The sequence below is a fragment of the Onychostoma macrolepis genome, chromosome 10 (assembly GCF_012432095.1).
Source record: "Onychostoma macrolepis isolate SWU-2019 chromosome 10, ASM1243209v1, whole genome shotgun sequence".
Taxonomy (NCBI): Eukaryota; Metazoa; Chordata; class Actinopteri; order Cypriniformes; family Cyprinidae; genus Onychostoma; species Onychostoma macrolepis.
This window is the reverse complement of record NC_081164.1, coordinates 3,788,134-3,812,622: the sequence shown is the minus strand read 5'-3', so window position 1 is coordinate 3,812,622 and position 24,489 is coordinate 3,788,134. Positions and strand designations below refer to the sequence as shown.

At 35.9% G+C, this 24,489-nt stretch overlaps 1 protein-coding gene across 1 annotated transcript; it reads left to right on the top strand.

The window, feature by feature from the left end:
* Nucleotides 1-2,240: 2,240 nt before the first annotated feature.
* Nucleotides 2,241-24,457, top strand: LOC131547795 (muscle, skeletal receptor tyrosine-protein kinase-like). The gene is made up of 7 exons (XM_058788471.1): nucleotides 2,241-2,991; nucleotides 11,011-11,137; nucleotides 11,310-11,461; nucleotides 11,775-11,902; nucleotides 12,017-12,158; nucleotides 13,637-13,761; nucleotides 22,782-24,457. The coding sequence occupies exons 1-7, from the start codon at nucleotides 2,919-2,921 to the stop codon at nucleotides 22,956-22,958; spliced, it is 924 nt and encodes a 307-aa protein (XP_058644454.1). The 5' UTR covers nucleotides 2,241-2,918; the 3' UTR covers nucleotides 22,959-24,457.
* Nucleotides 24,458-24,489: the final 32 nt, after the last annotated feature.

Sequence of the window (24,489 nt, the reverse complement as noted above, 5' to 3'; positions counted from 1 at the left end):
AAGCTGTTTGTGCACATATAAGATCTGTAAAGCTGCAAAGACTGAAGTCTCAAACCCAAAGAGATATTCTTTCTAAAAGTTAAGACTTGTCCACGCATTCCTAAAACACCTCATTCAAACAGGCCCCCACATATCTACGTCACTATTTTGGAAGATTTGCATAACACAGCCCAAATGTTTACGCAAAGAAAGCAGACTTTCTTTAAAACTTAACTTTTATTCTCGCTATAGTATTGTTGCCGCCGTCACCATGTCATGGAGACGCTGTGTGTTTCCAAATATGGTAAGGTTCGTAACATTTCTGTCACACACTTGAGGTATTCGGCCAATCACAACGCACTGGATAGCTGGCCAATCAGAGCACACCTCGCTTTTCAGAACGATGAGCTTTGTAAAAATCGATGCGTTTCAGAAAGGCAGGGCAGAGAGGAGCAACAATAATGTACGTTATGTGGAAAATTATGTTTTTTTTTTGTTTTGTTTTTTTACCTTAAACCGCATAAACACATTGCATTACACCAACAATTTTTATTTTTAGCATCATCATATGACCGCTTTACGCAATGATGCATATACCCAATAAAAATGTCTTTTTAGAAACTGTTACAAATCTATTCATCAAAAAATACATTTATAATATCACAAAAGATTTATATTTCAAATAAATGCTGTTCTTTTGATCCTACTATTAATCAAAGAATCCTGGAAAATGTAGGCCTATCATATTTTCCACAAAAATATTCAGCAGCACAACTGTTTTCAATATTGATAATAATCAATGATGGTATTGAATAATCTATAAACAATACTGATAATAATCAAATAAGTAATGATGCTGAAAATTCAGCTTTGCTTCACAGGAATTAATTAAATTCTAAAATATATTAAAATAGAAAACAGTTAAAGGGGTCATCAGATGCCTATTTTCCACAAGCTGATATGATTTTTTAGGGTCTTAACGAAAAGTCTATAACATGCTTTGGTTAAAATTCCTCAATGGTAGTGTAAAACAACACCCTTTTTACCCTGTCAAAATCTGTTTTCAGCAAGCCGTTTTAGTGCATGTTCCTTTAAATGCTAATGAGCTCTGTTGACCCCACCCCTCTCTTCCATGTGGTGATGAGCCGTTCTCATGAGACTGTTTACTTTATTCTGTAAACCTTATTCTTACTTCTTCTGGAGGTGAAGCTGGATCACGAATGACTCACGCAAACATAGACGCATTTAGGCAGATTGGAGATCGGCTTGATTTGACAAAGGGGAAATGATTTAACGAAAAAAAAAAAAACTTTGGGTGGATCTTTATCATTATAGGATGGTTGTCACACACTGCCGACACACATTTCAGTTCAAACAACATGTAAAAGTGCATGTCTCATCCGATGACCCCTTTAAATTAAATAGTAATAATATTCCACAATATAGCCTTAATGAGCATACAAGAGACTCCTTTTATCTCTCATGTTTCACAAATTCAAAAGTAAAAACCGCTGGACAGAAATGATGGGAATAAAAAAAATACCTGTACATATATCTGTACATGCTCTTCACTACCATTCATATTCACAGAACCAAGTCAGCATAGGTCTAAGATTTCCCAACCTCCCACAGAATAAAATATATACTTAATGACGCATACATTTTTATTACATTCTTAATTCTGATATCACCAACAACCTGTCAAAACAAACACTGCTTTAGAAGTGACAATAAGCACAATTCTCTGCATATCATGCGTCACGCACACTCAGAATAAAATGTTCCATTGCAATTAACCATACAAGGTGAAAGTGCAGAGGATGGGGACATAAACAGTCACTTTGGGAAATGTCACTCTCCAGCTTAAAATAAATCAGTGTGTACGGGCCAGTGAGCAACAGGTGGGTCCTGCCATACAAAGGCGACTTGAATGCAAAGGCTGTGCCTGTCATGCTATTGCTATGAGTGAGGGAGGTCTGGCGTGTGTTTCTGAGGGCCGTCCAACTCACATAGAAAACACATGACTGACTATCCAAAAAAAAAAAAAAAAAAATATATATATAAACATATATATATATATATATATATATATATATATATATATATAAACAGTATATATATATATATATATATATATATATATATATATATATATATATATATATGTATATGTATATATGATTTAGCAGTTATAGTGAATTCACAACATGAATACCAAATTAACTGTGTGAAATTCAAAAATACTGTTAAATACACCTCTGTGAAGTTATTCATTTTATGAAATATTTAATATTTTCTGCAATGACTGTCGCTAGTGATATTAACACAGACTGTGACAGTAGTTTATTGCTTATGCTGAAAAAAGAAAAAATAGGTGTAGAAACATTTCCACAATTATAAATGCATTGAATTGAACATGAAAGTTTGAAACAGAAATACTGTTCTTGTAAAAAAACAAAACAAAACAAAACAAAACAAAAAACTTTCTTTCCAAATATTGCTCCAATATTTATTTATTTATTTATTTACACAGTGTACATTTATTTATTTATTTAATCTATCTATCACAGTGTACAATTACCTTCATGCCGTGAATCATAATTTACATGATAAATCGTGAGCTCTGAATTTTGGCAGTACTTGAAATATAAAAAACTTTTGATACTAAACAGCACCCTGTAAATGCGTACGACATGTTCCCTTCTATAAAAATGGAATTGTTGGTATTTTCTCGTCACTTTCTGCATCTCGTCCCCCTCATCTCAGTGTAAGCGTATCCAGCAGCTGGCCCTGTCTGTCTCGAGCCGAGCGCACAGATCGCTGGGCCTGTCTGCAGCACACACACTCTACTGTCTGCTGCCACTGCATCTCACAGCTTCGATATGAGGCTGACCAATGGATTTTAAAGCTGATTCGAAGCAGAACGTTCTAAGGTGAACATGAAAGTCCTCAAAAACATTCCACTGATAGTTCTTCTGGCGTATTTCAGCCTGAGTGAAGGGCTCCAGAGAGGTGAGTCACGGCTTCTAATTGTGAATAACTATCTTGTGTTGTGCAAGCATGAGCCACATGGTGAAGTGAGGCAATTTGTTGAATATTGAGATACTATGATTAGGGATCTGGTGATTTAGATATTTCACAGTGTGAGTTCATTGAAGTTTGATTCTAATTTCAAATGGAACTAAAGTTTTGGGATTTTGAAAAGTGGTGAAGCATAAAACAGAGAGAGAGAGAAAAAAAAGTGACGTACATAAGGTCACATTGTTAATTCCATTGATGCTCTTTTGGAACATTCACAAATCAAGCTGGCTAACATGGATATTCAAGTTTTTCACTCTAGTTCTTATATTTACATAATTTGTAATATAGTGCATTTTACTATACAGTAATGGACTTGAATAAAATGATCTATCATCTATCTATCTATCTATCTATCTATCTATCTATCTATCTATCTATCTATCTATCTATCTATCTATCTATCTATCTATCTATCTATCTATCTATCTATCTATCTATCTATCTATCTGTCTGTCTGTCTGTCTATCTATCTATCTGAGGGGTGAACTGTTTGTTTGTTAGCTTTTAAAACAACCAGGAAATTAGTGGTTTTGATGCACAAAATAGTTGGTATGTGTTAAATCAATTTTGCACTGGCATATAAACCCTACGAAGCTATATATATATATATATATATATATATATATATATATATAAATAATAAAATAAATAAATAAAATTTCCACTTGTATTGAAAAATATTCAGTTCTTTTTCACAATACATGGGTTAAGTTTTCACAATTGAACCTTTTTTTAAACAGCATATTATTAGGATGTTTAGCAACGCAGTTATGAAACAAATTACTCTATTCAGCAACATGTGAAATGCATAAAAACATCAAGAAAAGCAATACGAAGATAAGATATCTGATTCATCCATGTTTCAACATGGTAATATTTACAGTATGGATGTCAAAAGTGTCAAAAGTTTGTTATGAAAGGAGCTGTTTCTGACAGTACTGACACAAATTGTCCTGCTGTATTAATAATAATAGCATCAATGGTCACACATAACAATTACTTTATGTCATCATAGATTAAAGGATGGAAGTTTCCAGCATGTTCCTTCCACAATATGCAATACCATACCATGTTCAAATGCTAACCTGTAATTTTCAAATCAAGTTTATTTATTTATTTATTTATTTTTCTCACATTTTTCTTCGCACCCACAATCAATAAACATTTATTATAGTCTGGTTTTCTTGACTATTTGAGAAAAGCAATTACATACAGATCACATTTGTAGAATAATTTACAAGGCTTTACAGTATCAGTCTCAGAATCACTGACAGATGGGTTTTGATTTGTGCATTTATGATTTAAACTCATGAGGTCACGTCAAGCCTGAGCTATAATTTGTGACATATGACTTGTGGAGAACTGAAAAGCATAGCTGTGAACTGAGAGCTTTGAACCTCAATATCTTCCCACTGGAAATGTTTATAATGATTTTAAAATTGTTTATAATGATTTGAATTGTTCTACATAGAGCAAACAAGACACCTTGAAATTATTTAGAGAATTTGCAAAAGGTCAAGATGAAGAATATTGATTTATAATGTTCGAGTATGGCATGCTACACAAGGTAACATCTTAGATACATATGGAAGGCTTGAAAATTTGGATACATGTATAATTCCAGATAAGGAATCTGTATTTAATAAACCCAGAAAGACAGTGGTGAAAATGTTCTTCCCATCCATCATATAACAAAAGCTGGGATCAAAACATAATCATTTGTGCCCATAATTTCTTCATATTTATCACTAAAGAAAATGCATTCTGGATTTCTAAAGCAATGGTTCTCCACTGATGGGCAACAGGGGATAAGAATTTTAACAATTAGATTTTTGATTTTTTAGCACTTAAGGAATATTAGGTAACTATAAACAACAAATATACTCAACAAATCGATGCTATTTTTGGTAACATTTTGGTACCATTTAAAAAATAAACCATAAACATCTGTTTTACTACACATTATTATATGAGCAACCTGTCAGTAACAATAATGAGTCTCAGAAAGCTTAAATACAACATCAAATTGTATCAGTTTTCAGTTAATGAGCAAGCTGAAGTAAATGACTCTTCAAGTGAGTCTTTCTTACCAATTCAGTAGAAGAGTCATTCAGAAGAGTCAATTTTTACATGCAGGCAAACATGGACATTGCAACAGAAATATGTTGTCTTTTTATTATCTTACTGTTAACAGAACTGAAATGAACATCATGGAAATTGGTTTTGGTTCTTTTTACCAAAAAACAAATGGAACCACAGCAGAGAGCCAAAAATTGGTTAGTTTTTAAAGGGAAAGTTGACCCAAAAATGAAAATTACCCCATGATTTACTCAAGCCACCCTAGGTGTATATCACTTTCATCTTTCAGATGAATATAATCAAAGTTATATTAAGAAATTCCCTGGCTCTTCCAAGCTTTATAATGGCAGTGAATAGTGGTCAAGATTTTGAAGCCCAAAAAAGTGCATCCATCCATCATGAAAACTGCTCCACATGGCGCTGGGGTGTGGAACGAGCGTACAACAGTTAGCAGAAGCTATAGATTACCATTTATAAAGTTTTAAATACGGGTATTTTTCTTATACAAAGACATTGATTCACTTCAGAAGGCCTTTATTAAACCCCCAGAGCCGTGTGGAGCACTTTTTTATGATGGATGGATGCACTTTATTTTGCTTCAAAATCTCAACAACCATTAACTGCCATTATTAAACTTGGAAGCATATATTAATATAACTCTGATTGTATTCATCTGAAAGAAGACAATCATATATACCTAGGATGGCTTGAGGGTGAGTAAATCATGGGGTAAGTTTCATTTTTGGGTGAACTATCTCTTTAAGAATTGAAAAGAAAACAATTTCATACCTTTTGCTGTTTATGTCAAAGGTTGCATCTGATCAAACTCTACGATATTTTGGCTTCATCCTGAAAACCTATGAACTATGAAAGGTCAAAAGAAATATGACCCAGATTGCATTAATGTAGGTTACACTTGAGAGTGTCGCCACTCCATGTCCAGTGCAAAATTTGGATCCTGGAACCAAACCAGATGAAACCCACTCTCAATAGATGATGCCAAAATGGTATGCGATCAGATGGTGAGGTATAAATTTGATATTGACGTACACACAAACTAATGGCATCAGTAGCTGTTCTACACATCATCTGGCTGTCAGTGAACTGTGGATTGAAAATAAATGAGCCTTCTCAACCTTTGCATACAGAATGTCCTTCTTGGTATCAGACTAAATGTCATTCACACAGGAAAGTACCAGTGAAAACAAAACAATAGAGAAGTAGAACACTACTGGAAGCCAAAAAGACCAAATGCAGCAAAAATAGCGAAGACTAACATTCAGAGAACGCTCTCAGAAGTTTGCCTAATTTTCTGGCAAGGTTCTCTTTAACTTTTAACTTGAATATTCATTCAAAGTTATCTGGTAGCCAATAATGTTCTTATGACATTAAAACATCAGCACATTTTTTTTTTTGTACGTGACTAATATTGCAAAATGGAGCTTAATGTTTTCTCTAATATTTGCAATGTTCAGAGTCCATTCAGAAATAAAGTCTTATAGCCAAAAATAAAAAATAAATAAATAATAATAATAATACAAATAAAAATATAGAACACACATAGGTGGCTTTAAAAAAAGTGTTTAATATTTTACATACAATGGCCTCCAAACATATTTGGCCATTTGAGTCATACTTAAAAATGTCTGAATGCCATTGCATTAGAAATCAAAGCAAATGGCATATGCAAATGGACGAATGCTGGACCTTTTCCAAATAGATGGATGAAAGAATAGTTGATTTATTGTAAATGAAGTAATTTGTTTACATCAAATTGTAGTGTGAGTCTCTTACATAAAATTCTAAGCAGCATCTTAACATGAGCTGTTGCTAACAGGTCGGGATGATGATGTCCTTGGAAGCTCTTGCGAGGAACAGGTGATATATCCGCTGATTCACACTCTGGAAATTGGCAGGTTGTGTTCCTGCGGAGTGCTAATGCATCCCCGTGAGAAAACACAGCCGACAGCAAGCGAGGTTTGCACAGTCATGCTGTAAATTAATGAGGCTTCAGCTTCACCGCTGTCACTCACCTGCATACATGATAGAGAAAACAGCTTAAAAAGACAAAAACTTTGCATTCCCTCCTGAAACAAAGCTTGAACCAACCTGAAGTGCTCAGCTGGTCTCCCAGAATGGTTTTAGTGGGGTTTTGTGCAGTTGTAAGCAGGCCAGACCAGCTTAATTCTGCTTTTACTGGTTAGCAAGGCCCTTTTAGCCCCTGCCGGAAGATGACGTAACTACACCATTTGGTTCATCTTTCTCCACTGATGAAAATTGAAAATGACAATTCTAAATATATAATATTATTAGCAAACAGCATATACACTGAGCAGAACTGTTTCAAGGTAACTAACATTACATTCAATTGACTGAATGAACATGCTATTTTTAGCTAAAGCTATTAAACATTGTTTTTGTTAACTGAAAAAGCTAAAATAAAAGAAAAATATATATAAATATTGCATGAAAAACTTACTTAAAAACATAGAAATCTTGCATTGGAAGCTGTCTTGTCTGGAAATACGCAAATTGATAGATTTTACAAAAGCACATAAAATTACTAAACCTTAAAATGAAAGTAAACAGTTAAAATAAATAAGAAAGCTAATTCAAAATATAATAGTATATACATAATACTTAAAGAACACTGGAGAGCAACAACAAAGTCACTCAGTCTATAGTCTTGCTAATAATATAACAAAACTGAAAATAGCACAAGCGTCATACATGTGACATGTGGCCTACAGTAATTACATTAGTGAGCGCAGTATAGTGCATCCATTTTTGGTCGAGTTTAGTCTGAATGTGAGAGGAGCTTTTAGATCTAAAAGGGGAAATTTTGGAAAACTGATACAAGTCTTTTGGAGGATTCGGGTGGGCTATTTATCTTGTCAGATTTCCCTTTGAAGAAACTAATGTTTGAGGAAATATTTAAAACAATACAAGTGTGATTGCAAAAGAAATGAAAAGACGAGAATTTCCTGGAGAACAGTGCCAGACTAAACAATAAAACTCCAGTTAAAATATTTATTACGAGGTAGAAAGAAAAGGAAGTGCAACAAACTGACCTCAAATTTTATAGTGGATGTTTAATGCTGTTTTAATTACTCTTAACACAAACATTATGTAACTTTAAGAGCAAACATTTCAAAACTAAAACTGCAATATCCAGACTCACACACATCAAGTTTACTTAAAATGTCTTTAACTGGTGAGTTATCTTTGATTAATAGTAAAGTGTTGATTTTGCGGTTGATTTTGCGGTAAAATTAGACAATGTTACTCATGAAATAGGCTACATATGCACAAACATTGGTTCTCTTCCAAATCCCAAGTCGTCTAGTTGCGTAAATAGGCAGCATGCAATGAAACAGAGCCTTATAAGTGACTACAGCACCCTAGATAGGCTGCAACTCCATGCGGCATACAAATAGCATTACTCGAGAGACTTGACACAACTGATTTCAGCAGTCTGATGTTAGCATGTTGCTAAGCTAACAACACAGTACTCATATACATGTTGATGTTTAATAATAGGCCTATGTAACTATTTGTCAGTATTAATTATAATCACCTTGATATTCTACATTACTCCCAAAAGCCATTTTGTTTACTCAGATTCCGTACTTACCAGTAAAACAATGCTTATCAAAATAAGGGGTCTTAGAATTTTGCTATCAGACACCAATACCATGGTATTTTGATATATAGCTCACCATGGTACTGAATGATTCTTTGATTTTAAATAGCATGACATTTACAAGATAGAAAATACTTTAAAGGATAGTTTAAATAATACCATGGTATTACCATAGCACAAATCCAAAAAGGCATAGTATTACGCTTCCAAAACAATTTCTTACTATTTGTCTTATTTTCCAATACAAATATCCAAACATTCTTAAATCAGAATCCATTTATTGAAAAGCAAAATAATAGAGGTATAATGTTTTGTTTTCTGATAAATCTGTCAAAATTAACTGAATTTTATCATCCCAAAAACATGGTATTGTAATGGTACACATGCCTAAAATATGGTTTTATCACGGTACACACTCAAAAACAAGGTAGCCCATTGCCTTGGTACACATCCAAAAAACATGGCATTTTGAAAAACATGGAATTAGTATGATAAACAGGCAAAAAAAAAAAAAAAAAAAAAAAAAAATTATTATTATTATTTTTTTAATCATGGTCTATGTCCCTAAAACATGGTATTAACATGATACGCAGAAACATGGTTTTGTCATGGTACACGTCCCAAAAACAAGGTATTACCATGGTGCAGATCCAAAAATAACATGTCATTGTGTATCATGGTCAATGTCCCCAAAACATGGAATTAGTATGATAAACATACAAAAAAAAAGTGTTTTATTTATTTATTTTTATTATTATTATCATGGTCCACATCCCAAAAACATGGTATTACAATGGTACACAAAGACACGATTTTGTCATGGTACACGCCCCAAAAATAAGGTGTTACCATGATACAGATCCAAAAAACATGGCATTTACTATGGTACACATCCCCAAAACATGGTATTACCATGATACACATGCAAAAAACACAGAACAACACAAAACAAAACAACAACATGACTTTATCATGGTCCACATGGAATTAAGGTCCTTGCACAGTCTGAAATTTTCGTATGCGTTTTTTCGTATTCGTCATCCTAAAAATTCATCACGCACAGAAACCTTGCACACTGAGCCTGATGCGTATTAATTAATCCATTGCAAAAAAACAAACAAAAAAAAAAAATTGCAAAACAGTATTAAATGGAGACTTCAAGCCGTAATGATCGCATGTCCTCTCGCTTCTTAAAAAGAGAAAAAGAAAGGAAATATTGGGTCCAACCAATCCTATAGAGAGGAGAGGCATGAGCAGCGGGATTATCACGAGCGATTCAAAGTTTACTTCAGGATGTCAGTGGCTCATTTTGATGCTTTGCTAGTGATACTAGAGCCACATATTAAAAAGAAGACCACCAATTTCTGTGAACTCAGTGTGCAAGGATCTTTACTGTGCTTTGTGCTGCGAGACGAAGTGGATTAATTTGACTATCGCTATTCTGGATTTTTGGTTCGCTTTTACGGTCGGTGGATCTGAATTGTCAAAACACCTCTCAAAATGCTTGCTACGGTTGCGAAAAATGCAGAAAATCGAACCCGATCCAAATTCTTTTGTGACGAATGAAAGTTTTGGAGGCAGTGTGTAAACGTGATTGACACAACGTGAGGTTATATTTATTTTTCAACGTGACAAAATTTCGGATGAAAATTTCGGACTCTGTGTGCAATGGCCTTTACCATGATAAGCATGCAAAAATAAATAAATAAATAAGTAAATAAATAAATTAAATAAATAAATGGCATTACCATGATTAAATTTTTTTAATTTTACCATGAAAAATTACATGGTATACATCCCAAAAACATGGCATTACCATGTGACCTTTAAAAAAAAGTGTTGTTAGTGTAATGAGACCTAAAGTCCAGTCTGGCCTCAGTCACGGGATGGATGTGTTTCTTATCAGATTGATTTATTCATAGAATAACATCAGGCCTGCATTCACACACTTATTTCCATTAGAAACATGTTCTCCCTGTGACCCTCAGCTGTCTGCGGTGTGCCGAGTAGCGCTCAGAATGTGAAATATTTTGTTGTGAAAAGGCAGTTTCACAACCATTACAATGTCTGATTTATAATTATTCAGGGTCAAATGCTAAAAAGCATTTCTTGTCATCCTGTCTTATTTCATAACATGATTACTGAAGGGGGGATAAAAAAATACCTTTTTACTTAACATTTTTGTTATGATCTGATGATGAAAATATTTCTTTCCTTCTCTATTGTAGCACCCAGAATCACAACATTGCTTGAGACAGTGGATGCCTCTCTGGATCATAACACTACTTTCATCTGTGAGGTTGATTCATACCCTCAAGCTGATATTACATGGACGCGGAATAACTACCCAATACGGTTTGAACTTTCTTCATTAATAAACTTGATTCTTATTCTATGCTATCCATAAATATAAAACCAAAACAAAAAAAAAAGTTTCTCCTGTATAGTCAGCAATGAGATCTCAGCAAAGTCTCAAACTGTGCTCAGGTTACCAGTGGTTTGTAAAACATCTGCTTCTTGAATGCAGGTATTACGATTCCAGATACATTATACGAGAAAATGGCCAAATGCTGATCATTCCCAGTGTAAAGGATTCGGACAATGGAGAATACTGTTGCGTTGCTAGCAATGGGATTGGAGAACCGGCCAAGAGCTGCGGAGCTTTACAGCTGAAGATGAGTATGTTCACATATGTGCTCTCATAACTCAGCCTTCAGGATATTATATCAGAACTACTACGAGCATCTGCTTCCACTTTGTTTTTTGTTCATGCTACTTGCCAAATGATTGTTTTTGTATCTTAATAAAGGCTTGAAGATTTTCATTTTCACAGTTTACATTCACACGAAATTTCTGTGCTATATTTAATGCTTCATTTATTAATGATCCACATGGAAAGGAGTAAGAAGTGTTTGAATTTGAATGTTATAACAGAATATCAAATTCAGTGAAGTAAAGGTCACTCTAATTAACTTTTTTTTTTTTTTTTCAGAGCCTCAAATCAAAAGACATCCTACTAATATGACATTGATCGTGGAGTCCAAAGCAGTGTTGCCATGTTTAACGTTAGGATATCCCAAACCCGACATATCCTGGATTAAAGAAGATGATTTGATAAAGGTAAATGGATTGTCTTGTCTTAGTATATAACATACAATTTCTTCCCAGTATTTGTTTGGTAAGACTGTAACAAGGTTCAAAATGTATCAATCATTGTGTGCTTGTGTCTTGTAGGTTAATAGTCGTATATCAGTTTTGGAATCTGGTTCCCTAAAAATTAACAACATCAAGAAAGAGGACGCTGGACAGTATCGCTGTGTGGCCAGGAACAGTTTTGGAATCATATTCTCCAAACCAGTCACTATTGAAGTACAAGGTATGGCATAAATAGCTTTCATACTCATTCGAGTATTTCCAAATACTTTTGAGGTCACTTTATCTTTATGGACCAATGACATAATGCTTGCACATTGATTGATTGATTGATTGAATGATTGATTGATTCAAACATATAAAAAGTAGACCTATAATAATAATAATAATTATTATTATTATATTGGTGCAACCAATAGTAAGCAGTCAATAGCATGACATTTGACCTTTGACCTTATTTGACCTTTTTATGACAAGGCAAGATTAGTTAAGATTGTACAATGTCATGTGGTGCAACTCACTAAAACGTAATGATATATCCTTTAATAATTTGTGATATTTGTATAAAATATATGAAAAATACACTGCCTTTCTAAAGTTTGGGATCAGTAAGATTTTTATATTTTTAATGGAGTCTCTTATGCTCATCAAGGCTGTATTTATTTGATCAAAAATACAGCAAAAACAACAACAAAACAACTAATATTGTGAAATATTATTGCAATTTCTAATATTGGTTTCCTATTTTAATATACTTTAAAATATAATTTATTCCTGTGACACAGCACTGAATTTTCATCAGCCATTACTCCATTCTTCAGTATCACCAGATCCTTCAGAAATCATTCTAATACATTATGATGATTTATTATCAATGTTGAAACAGTTATGCTGCTTAATATTTATTGTTTTTGGAACCTGCTACTTTTTTTCTTTGATTCTTTGATGAATAAAAAGTGACAAATAACAGAATTTCATATCACTTTTTATCCATTTAACACATCCTTGCTGCATAAAAGCATTAATTTCTTTAAAAAATAAATAAATAAATACTGACCAAAAACTTTTGAATAGAATAGTAGTGTACATTGTATCACAATATGTATATTTTGAACAAACATGCTTCTTTTTTAACTTTTTATTTATCAAATAATCCTGAAAAAAAGGATCACAGGTCCCAAAAAATATTAAGCAGCACAACTGTTTCCAACATTGATAATAAATCAGCATGTTAGAATGATCTCTGAAGGATCATGTGACACTGAAGACTGGAGTAATGATGCTGAAAATTCAACTTCGATCACAGAGATAAATTTTAATATACATTCACATAGAAAAATGTTATTTTAAATTGCAATAATATTTCTTTTTTTTCTGTATTTTTATCAAATAGATACAGCCTTGATGAGCATAACAAACTTCTTTTAAAAAATTATAAAAAATCTTACTGATCACAAACTTTTGAACAGCAGTGTATATTTTCAATTAACTTTCTTTTTTTTCTTGGAAATAATAGTGCATTATTATAATAGGCTAATATTTTATTACCTTTAGGTTGATGGTTATACCAGATTACATTTTTAGTTATTGCATTCAAACTTAAAAAAAAAAAAGGCAAAAAAGTCTTGATGACTTGATGTGCTTTAAGCTAGAATTTTAAAAGACTTTCCATTTTCTTATTCATCATTGACTTTCCTGTAGCTCCTGCCAAGATACTGAAAGTTCCCAAGGAGAAGAAAGTTCAGATCGGATCAGAGGTTACGCTGGAATGTAACGCCACTGGCAACCCAATCCCATCCATAACATGGCTTGAAAACGGCAATACGGTAAATCCTCTACTTTACACTCATTTTTCTGTCTTCCCATCTTCCTTGCTTGCTCTGGCTCTACGGAGCAAATTAATTGTACTTTCATCTCATCTTACTGGACCAGAGAGCAGAGCTCAGTGTGTTCATGTTAAATGTCAGACGGCATAGCTCAAATGTGCTGCCAGTACAATGACGTTCTGTAGATGCTTCGGTCTGTGCTGCTATTAACAGGATTCAAACTACAATCATTCCTCAGGCCGCTGATCGGACAGCAGCAATAAAGTTTAAGCCGTACTGAGATCAAGAAAAGAATTCAAAACACCTCAGCGCTCTTATCATTATTTGGGATCGTTTTTCGTTGTGGATTTTGGTAGACAGATACAAAGGGAACCGAAAACTGATCAGTCTTACTTGAAGATATTGTCTGAAAACAAGCGTGTAAGTCTTTAAATCCAAGAGAATCCAAGATTCAGATTTCTCAGGCTTCTGAACAAGATAGGCTGTCTCTGTTTTCATTTGGATACCGGCAATCATATTTTAATACAATATTTTTGAGATATGTGTAGATAAATATTGGTTTGGCTCAGCGGCTGAAACTTCTATTTTTTGGCAGGATGTGTAACAACAGTAAGTAGTGAAGTAGAGAATGATCTCTCCGCTTGAGGCCGTATTATGTCCCAAATACAGGAGGATTTAACCCTTAGATGACCAAACTGCTAAATTGTCTCTTGTGTTTGGGTGATCTTTTTGTTGTAGAATGTTTTAGGTTGCACTAGTATGTACTGTACAGTAGGTATGCACAAATTCACAAACATTTTATTTTGATGTATTTATTTATTTAGTTTATACATTTTGTGTTGACATACATACTAATGAAACCAGATTTGATTTAATTTAATTTAATTTAATTTAATTTAATTTAATTTAATTTAATTTAATTTAATTTAATTTAATTTAATTTAATTTAATTTAATTTAATTTAATTTAATTTAATTTAATTTAATTTAATTTAATTTAATTTAATTTAATTTAATTTAAAAATATTTGTGGATCATATATTATTAATTAAATATTTTTATGACAATTATTATAATAATTATCCTGTTTACCTTTTTTGGTATTTGTGGAACATATATTATAAAAAAAAACAGATTAATTAGTTCAGTTAAACTAAAGCAAGGTGAGAAATTTCGTCTTGGCAACTTTAAATAAATAAATGAACAAACAAACAAATAAATAAATAAATACTTTTGTATTTCATTTTAATTCAGTTTTAATTCGGTATTTATTTTATTACAAGTAACAATTTAAATGAATGATTTTAGTTAACTAACTAAATAATAACTCTAAAATAAAACATTTCAAGACATTTCAAAATAATAGTAATGGCATTGTCATGTTGTGACAAATATGTTTAACAAGCACCCAAGCAGAAGATTTTACATCAAAAGTGGTTTGATTGTAGTTAAACCTTCAGCAGCAGTCTGTTAATTGAATGATTTGTCTATTTATTCCTTATTTGGTATTCATGGAACATATTTTGGAAATCCTCTCATTACTTGCCATTTAGACTTTAGAATTTTAGTGGATTGCAAGACTAAATCATTAAACACTCCACCATCAAAGTCCTTTGCCTTTGGATCTCTTTTCACTAATAATCTTATGTATAGTAACAGTTAATAAAGGCATTTAAATTGTTATGATGAATAGTTAAGGATAGAGAGAGGAACTTTGACCTCTGACCTCCAAAGCATCCCTGAAACCCATGAGATGTTATTAGACGCTTGATTAAGAGTCGTCTAAAAGAGTCGCCTGAATGTGTTTCTGGCAGGACTCGCAGCTCATTAGTTTTCTTTAGCCTGATGAAGTGCCTTCTAAAATCAGCTGCATGAGCACTTTGTCAAATATAGAGCCGTGATCGACATTCCTACAGGCTCTCATGATCGTCTCATAAACTCAGCAAATCACATTAGCAAAATAGCAGGAGTCTTATCACATCCAAACGATAAATAGAGGGATTTGTTATAATTGTTGGAATAATGTGACCCATCACTTCTATTCTTTTCTATTCTGCACATATACTGTACAGTGGAGATCGCTAGTGACTATTTTGTACAACAAATACAAATAGTCTCAAGTTGCAGTGTGTATAATTTCTGTGCTGTTAAAGATAATATCATAAATGTTTTATTTATAAAAATTAGTTGATTAGATGAGCCATATATATGTACATCTGCGTATGTACATCTGAATTTCTATTAATGCAGCAATAATAACTTGTAGCTGTTATATTGCATGGCTACTTGCCAGAAAATTGTTTTGATTGTTATAATCCTTTCCACCTTTGAGGTCTGTAAAAATATTATTTTTTAAATAATTTTTAATGTTCTTGAAACTTCTTTAAGTCTCTTCCACTCACCGAGGATGCAATTATTTTGGGCAAAAGTACAATTACAATTTAAAATGACTGCTTTTTTATGTGACTATACTGTATAATGTAATTTATTGTTGTGATAAAAGCTGAATTTTCTGCATCGTTACTCCAGTCTTCAGTGTCACATGATCCTTCAGAAATGCTGATTTGGTAACCAAGAAGCATGTAGTATTACTATTATTATTGCAATGCAGGGTCAAAAACATCTGGATCCATTTGCGATAATACTTTAACAGCGATAAACAGGCAGGGTCAATACAACAGCATAGAGAACCACAAACACAATCCAAAATCAGGAACAGATACCGGGCTATGGTCGGGGCAGGCAGCAGAGAATCAAAGACGGTAAAGCAGGGTCAAAAGGCAACAGGCAGGTAATCAGAGATCAGTAAACAGTCCAAGGTCAAAACACAGGGAATCAAAGAATCAGAAGAAACGCCCAGAAATTGTGGCCGGGGCTAACAATACTTCGCGTCTGCTGAGGAGAAGAGCACAGTTTAAATAGGGATAGGAAATGGCGAACACCAGGGGCAGGTAATCAGGCCAAGGCACGGGGCATGTGGATAATGTAGTCCAAGTGAGATTAGTACTCTGGTGAAGGTGCCCTCCGGTGGCGATCGGAGAGAGCCACAGAGGTGCGATTCGTGACAGAGTGCCCCCACTGCGAGCGGCTCCTGAAGCGAGGTCCATCTTGACGCCGAGGTCTGCCACGAGGCCTGGGAGCTGATCTTTCCGGATGATCCCGATGGAAGTCAGAGATGAGCGTGGGGTCCAAGATATCTTGTGAACTGACCCAGGTTCTTTCCTCAGGACCGTATCCTTCCCAGTCAATTAAGTATTGCAGCTCCCTGCCTCGGCGTCGTGAATCGAGTATCTCTTGTACTCGGTAGGCCACCTCGCCGTCGATGATCAAGGGAGTGGTGTTGCTCTCCACAGCCTCATCCTGGTCCCTCTCTCCTCTCGGACCACTGGCGGACTTGAGCAGGGAGACATGGAATGTGGGAGAGATACGATAGTTAGCGGGCAAAGCCAAACAGTAAGAAACAGGGGTTATTTGTCTGAGGATCATGAATGGGCCCACGTACCTTGGACTCACCTTTTTACTGGGAAGCCGCAAGCGAAGATCTCGGGATGACAGCCAGACCCATTGCCCAGGTCTATGCTCGGGGACCCCTCTCCTGTGACGATCAGCTTGTGCTCTGATTCTTCGTACCGCCCGTTGTAGATGCACATGAGCGGCATTCCATACCTCTTCACTTCTCTGAAGCCAAGTGTTGACTGCGGGCAACTCCGAGGGCTCTCCGGACCACGGAAACATGGGTGGTTGATATCCCAGGATACATTGGAAGGGGGTGAGGCCGGTTGAGGGTTTTCGCAGGGAATTTTGTGCATATTCGGCCCAGATGAGACTCCTGCTGATTCTGGTGACAGTATGAACGGAGGAAGCGTGTGAGCTCTTTATTCAGACGTTCTGCCTGTCCATTGGATTGGGGGTGGTATCCTGAAGTCAGACTGACGTTGACGTTGCTGGGGCTCCTTTGGGATTGATCAAATTGTCTGGATAAGGGGTCTGCCTTGCCATTCTTGGAACCTGGCCGGTAGGTGACTTTAAAATCGAATCGAGCAAAGAACAGTGACCATCGAGCCTGCCTTGAGTTCAAACGTTTGGCCGTCTGGATGTACTCCAAGTTGCGATGATCTGTGTGTACTACAAATGGCAATTTCGCCCCCTCCAACCAATGTCGCCATTCCTCAAGAGCGGCCTTCATAGCTAAGAGCTCTCTGTCGCCGACATCGTAGTTCTGCTCTGCTGTGTTCAGTTTTCGGGAGAAGTAGGCGCAGGGAAATAGTTTGGCTGGGTTACCTTGACGTTGTGATAGTACAGCGCCTACCCCTGTGTTGGAAGCGTCGACCTCTACGATGAATTCCTTCTCTGGATCAGGGTGGTGGAGAATGGGTGCAGTGGTGAATTTCTCTTTGAGCAGTTGGAAAGCTCTGACGCTCTCTGGGGTCCACTGTAAGCGATTGGTGGTCTTCTTGACAAGAGATGTGAGGGGAGTGGCAGTGATACTGAAATTTCTAATAAACCGTCGATAGAAATTGGCAAACCCCAGAAAGCGCTGTAGTTCTTTCACTGTAGTGGGTTGTGGCCAATTGACGACAGACTGAACCTTACGATCGTCCATGGTTACTGCCTCAGAACTGATGATGTAACCCAGGAAGGCCACGCGAGTTTGATGAAACTCACATTTCTGCAGTTTGGCATATAGCTGGTGTTCGATGAGGCGTTGAAGAACAGCTCTGACCTGTTGGACATGGGAATCGTAAGACTCAGAGTAAATCAGGATGTCGTCAATGTAGACAATGAGAAATTGATGCAACATGTCCCGGAATACCTCATTTATGAACGCCTGAAACACTGAAGGACTGTTGGCAAGCCCGAACGGCATGACGAGATATTCATAGTGCCCATTGGTAGTGGAGAAGGCCGTCTTCCATTCATCCCCCTCTCGGATTCTGATCAGATTATAGGCATTGCGGAGATCCAATTTGGTGAAATATTTAGCTTTGCGCAACTGTTCAAGTGCTGCTGGAACCAGGGGAAGAGGATAACGGTATTTTATGGTGATGTCGTTGAGGCTTCGATAGTCGATACACGGACGGAGACCCCCATCCTTCTTTTTTATGAAAAAGAAACCCGCAGAGGCTGGTGAAGTAGAGGGTCGAATAAATCCCTTGGATAGTTCCTCCTTAATGTAGGCATTCATGGCTTCGGATTCGGATTGAGATAGGGGAAATATTCGGCCCCTGGTGGGCATGGCTCCCGGAACCAGATCTATGGCACAGTCATGGGCTCGATGAGGAGGCAACTGTGTGGCGTTCTTCTCACTGAAAGCGATGACTAAGTCTTGGTATTCGACAAGCAAGCCCGAGTGAGTGGGTTCAACGGGCTGGGTAGTCAGTGGAGAGGTCTTGGCAAGGAGTTTTAGACACTGTTGTTGGCAGTTGGGAGACCACTGAGTTATTTGTCGGTCTGTCCAGGAGATAGTGGGGTTGTGCTTCTCCAGCCATGGGAGACCGAGAATTATGGGATGATGCGGGGACTCAATGACAAACAGTCGGATGGTTTCAGAATGTAGAGTGCTGGTTTGCGGGGTTAAAACCTGGGTGATAAAAGTTACGCTCCCAGGTCCTAAAGGATGTCCGTCTAGCGCTGCCACTGCCACCCGGGGTTCACATGTAAGGAGAGGAAGATCATGCAGTTTAGCAAACGATTCGTCTATGAAGTTACCTGCTGCACCTGAATCAATAATGGCTACTGTTTCAACCCATCTCTCCTTAATCTTTAAACAAACAGTTATTTTTAAAGATTCCCCAGAAGGTAAAGAACTCACCGAAGCAGGATTTTTGCGAACAGGTCTGGTAGGACAGGAAGCGCGGAGGTGTCTGGGTTGTCCACAGTACAAGCAAAGGTGGTTCCGGATTCTTCTTTCTCTCTTCAGGGTGAAGGTGAGTTAAGCTGATCTGCATGGGTTCGGGGTCAGAGCTGAAAGAGGGTGATACGCTGGGGCGAGTGGAATAAACACCTCGTCGGGCTCGCATCAAATTGTCTATGCGAATGGCAGTCTCCATGAACTGCTCCAGAGTTTTGCCCTCATCGCGACATGCCAGCTCCGATTGTAGATCAGCGGTCAGTCCCTTTCGGTAGAGTAATTTAAGCGGGTCCTCCTTCCAGCCTGTCTGTGCTGCCAGCGTGCGGAAAGTTAATGTGTACTCGGCAGCGGTGTCTTTACCCTGATGTAGACTGAGTAATTGCTCACCGGGTTTCTTCCCTCCCGCGGAGTGCTCAAACACTTCTCGAAATTGGCGGAGGAAATTTGCGTATGAAGGAAAGGTCATGCATCTTCCCTCCCATATAGCGGTAGCCCAGTCCAACGCCTTCCCAGTCAGTAGGGAACATAGAAATGAGACCTTGCTGTCGTCTGTGGAGTACAGATGGGGTTGTTGATTCATGAACAGAGAACATTGAAGCAAAAATCCTCTACACTTGGTGATGGTTCCGTCGAATTTATCAGGAAGGCTGAGACGTGGGTTACTGTTGGACAGATTCAGACTAGGGTCGGAGTGAGCAGACGCTGCAGCTGGAGGGGCTGATGCAGCAGACGGTGGTGTGAGTGCTTGCATGGTTCTTACCAACTCCTCTGTGAGTGAGGTGAGCTTGAGGAGTTGTTGTTGGTGGGCAGCTAGCATGGAAGCTTTAGAAGAAACTTCGGTGACCAGATGATACAGAGTCGCTGGATCCTGTTGTGGCGAAGTATTCTGTGATGCAGGGTCGGAAACGTCTGGATCCATTTGCGATAATACTTTAATAGCGATAAACAGGCAGGGTCAATACAACAGCATAGAGAACCACAAACACAATCCAAAATCAGGAACAGATACCGGGCTATGGTCGGGGCAGGCAGCAGAGAATCAAAGACGGTAAAGCAGGCTCAAAAGGGTCAAAAGGCAACAGGCAGGTAATCAGAGATCAGTAAACAGTCCAAGGTCAAAACACAGGGAATCAGAAGAAACGCTCAGAAATTGTGGCCGGGGCTAATAATACTTCACATCTGCTGAGGAGAACAGTTTAAATAGGGATAGGAAATGGCGAACACCTGGGGCAGGTAATCAGGCCAAGGCACGGGGAATGTGGGTAATGTAGTCCAAGTGAGATTAGTACTCTGGTGAAGGTGCCCTCCGGTGGCGATCGGAGAGAGCCACAGAGGTGCGATTCATGACAATTATTATTATTATTACTATTATTATCAATGCTGTTGTGCTTCATATTTTTGTGTAAACTGTGATTTTTACGGTTTTCAGGATTGAATTAGAATTTGATGAACAGAATGTTCAAAAGAACTGCATTTTTTTGTAACATTTAAAAAAAAAAGTCACTTTTGATCAATTTAATGCATCATCACTAAATAAAAGTATCAATCAATCAATCAATCTATCTATCAATCTATCTATCTAAATATTGCTGACCTCCATCTTGAATGTATATGGGCCATTCTACAGAATTGGTCCAAAGCCAGAGTTGGAAACGTCTGAAAAAAAAAATGTATGTATGCAAATTGTGTAATATCCAAGGTACACATTTCTAGTAACTGTGCAGTTCATTCTCATATTGTATTTTCAGAAAGTTTTGGAATATTTGTCCTCTCCCCAGGTTTGACACCACCGAAACACAGTAATAATAATTAAGGGTTAAATTGACCTATTAAGATTTTGCTTACATCTAGATTGCATATATATTTTTTGCTATTTTATCACATTTCACATTTTACATTTAAAAAAACATTTTCTTGTTTTTTTGTTGTTGTTTTACAATATTTCAAGTGTAATTTATGAGATTTGTTGTATTTTGAATCCAATTTTTCTTTGTAAAAGTCAAAAAGTTGATCATACTGATTTCAAAGTTAAGTATTCATTAGTTTGAATACACATTGAACCACAAAACATCTTTTGATAATTGATAGTTGATAATTCAGTATACTTTATTTTTGACAAAACATCCCATGTTTTGATAGTGAGAGCATATTTTCGGTAGTGACAGTAATGCTTTGGAAGTGACCACATCACATTACAAAATTTTAACTCACACACTAAAATACTACTAAAACATACTAAAAGAACAATTCATAACTGTACTAAAATTTAGGTAATTTCCCGCAAATATGAGGATTATGTTACCTTTCGTCACTACCAAAACAATGATGACATGTTTTGGTAGTGACTGTCTCGGGAGTGACAATTCTATGGGATAACACCCAAAAAATAAAGATGTCACTACTGAAATTCCACCAAATGTTTCGGTAGTGACTATTTTAGATACTTTTGAACCAAGCTCAAAGATGCAAATCAGCGCATGGTTAGCTAGCACAGTTCTGAACAGTGGTATACATATAAAAACTGAATGTTATGGAATAACTCACAAAAAAAGTGTGCTTAATTGCAGAAAAAAAGGTGTTCGGTAGTGACATTCCTTAAAGTTACACACAGATTTTTCAGAGTTTTGAACACATTTACCTCAAAATGATAGGACCTATCTTAGCACACCTTGTAGCTATGAGAGAGGGGGACAATAAATATATATTTGTTGAAGTTCACTTTTTAAAAGAATCAAAAAGATACTGTTAAAAACAACAATGGAAAAAAAAATAAAAAAAATAAAATACAAGTTGAAATTTAGGTGTTAGGGTTCGGGACAGCCACCTCCCAATTGAAACTACCCAATACATGATGAATTTATATATATATATATATATATATATATATATATATATATATTAAGCTTACTAATATTTTACATTTTATTGTGGGTATTTCTATTAATAATATAATGATCTTAATGAACATCTAAGATTTGACTATTTAATACTTTTTAAATTTGTTTTTGTTGTTGTTGTAGGACAACAGTTTGCACCGATTCTGTAGAATGGCCCATATAGTCTCTTGTGTCTTTTATATTGCACATATTGACATTTTATAAAATGCAGAGGCGTTACCATGCTTAAAGCATGTGAGGATGTACCTGATATGATTTGTTTGTTGTGTGTAGATTTCCGGCGCGTCAGTGGAGGAGACGCTGGTGAATGAAGTCATCTTGTCTGTTCTGCGTTTGGTGGTTCATAAACCAGCTCTCTACACCTGTCAGGCTACTAACCAGCACAGCGGAGGAGCCAACACCGTCAAAGCCACAGCCAAAATAACCGTCTCAGGTGAGCTAAAGCACTGATTCCTACTAGATTCACTAGACTGTCTGCTGCTTTATCCCTAAAAATTTCATTTTTTGATACCCAACTGTAAAAAATAACTAAAATGATATAAAAAGAACCAATTTATTGCAGTAACAATCAATATAGTTACTATGCTATTTAGCAGGAGGTACAGCTAACATAGTAAATATTTACATGGGTTATAAACCCTGAGTATATGAGTGATATGAAACAGTATTTTATATATGACAGCTGTTATCATTACCGTTATCAATGTCAAATTCCTGTTATCTGCTGCATATTAAATGTTACGACCAGGTTTTCATGATGATTAGTCTGTTATGAACTCTTGGTACCTTAAAACAGCGAAAGTATCACTATTATTAAAAAAAAAAAAAAAAAAAGACTTAAAATTGTGTCCAAATGATCCTATAGTACATGTACAGTATATGGATTTATAATCAGTAATGCCAACATGTGATGAACTGCACAAAAAAAGTACCATGTTAACTGGAGTACACTACCATTCAAAAGTTTGGTGTTAGTAAGATATTGTATTTTATTGACTGATTGAGAGATAATTACTTTTATTCTATAATGAAAAAAAAAAATAATAATCATGGTTTCCATAAAATATGAATCAACAAAATAATGTTGAAAAATAATAATCAGAAATGTTTCTTGAGCAGCAAAGCATCATATTAGAATGAGTTCCCAAGGATCATGTGACACTCAACACTAGAGTAATGATGCTGAAAATTCAGCTTTATATCACAGAAATAAATTACATTTGAACATATATTCACATAGAAAACAGTTTAAATTGCAATAATATTTCACAATATTACAGTTTTTATTATATTTTTGATCAAATAAATGGTGAACCTAAGAGACTTTGTATAGAAACAAGTAAATAAATAAATAAATAATCTTACCGATCCAAAACTTTTAAACAGTAGTAAAATACCATTATATATTTTCATATACTGCCTTAATAAATTTCATAGTACTAGATCACACAGTCAGAGTAACAAGTTACCACTTGAGTGTATTATTGTCAGGCTGTGATGTCAGCAGTCATAATGTTTTAGCAAAATCAATTTGAAATGCTTCTGTTAATAAAGGCCCATGAAACAAGTCTTGTAAACACAACCTTGCTGTGACCCACTGTTTCAGCCATATGCTTCTCTGGCTGCTCTGTGTAAATATGAAGTGACTGCTCTCGAAGTTTCAGCAGCTGTGTTTCTGCTGCCAGTATTTCACTCAGCTTCCCCTGTGTTTGCATAGCTGTTCTTTTGCCTCCTCCAAGCCCCGAAACCCATCCTTGCGCAAACATGCCCCAAAAGCCGCCTTGTGCCGCTTGAGCCACGTAGAGAATGTGTACAATACGATTAGGCACTGAATTATTGAATTAACTGAATAATATATGTGTTGGTCTTTTTGTTACCAAAAAGTACCAAAAAAAGAAATTACCAACAATTACCAGAATTTCCCTATTACATTGCTCTCTGGAATACCACAGTCTTTTTGGTCAATCACTATTCTGAAATA

Coding starts and splice junctions, on each gene's coding strand:
- LOC131547795 (XM_058788471.1), top strand. CDS start 2,919: ATGAAAGTCCTCAAAAACATTCCACTGATAGTTCTTCTGGCGTATTTC. Junction 11,462..11,774: donor AGCTTTACAGCTGAAGATGA/GTATGTTCACAT, acceptor TTTTTTTTTCAG/AGCCTCAAATCAAAAGACAT. Junction 12,159..13,636: donor AGTCACTATTGAAGTACAAG/GTATGGCATAAA, acceptor ACTTTCCTGTAG/CTCCTGCCAAGATACTGAAA.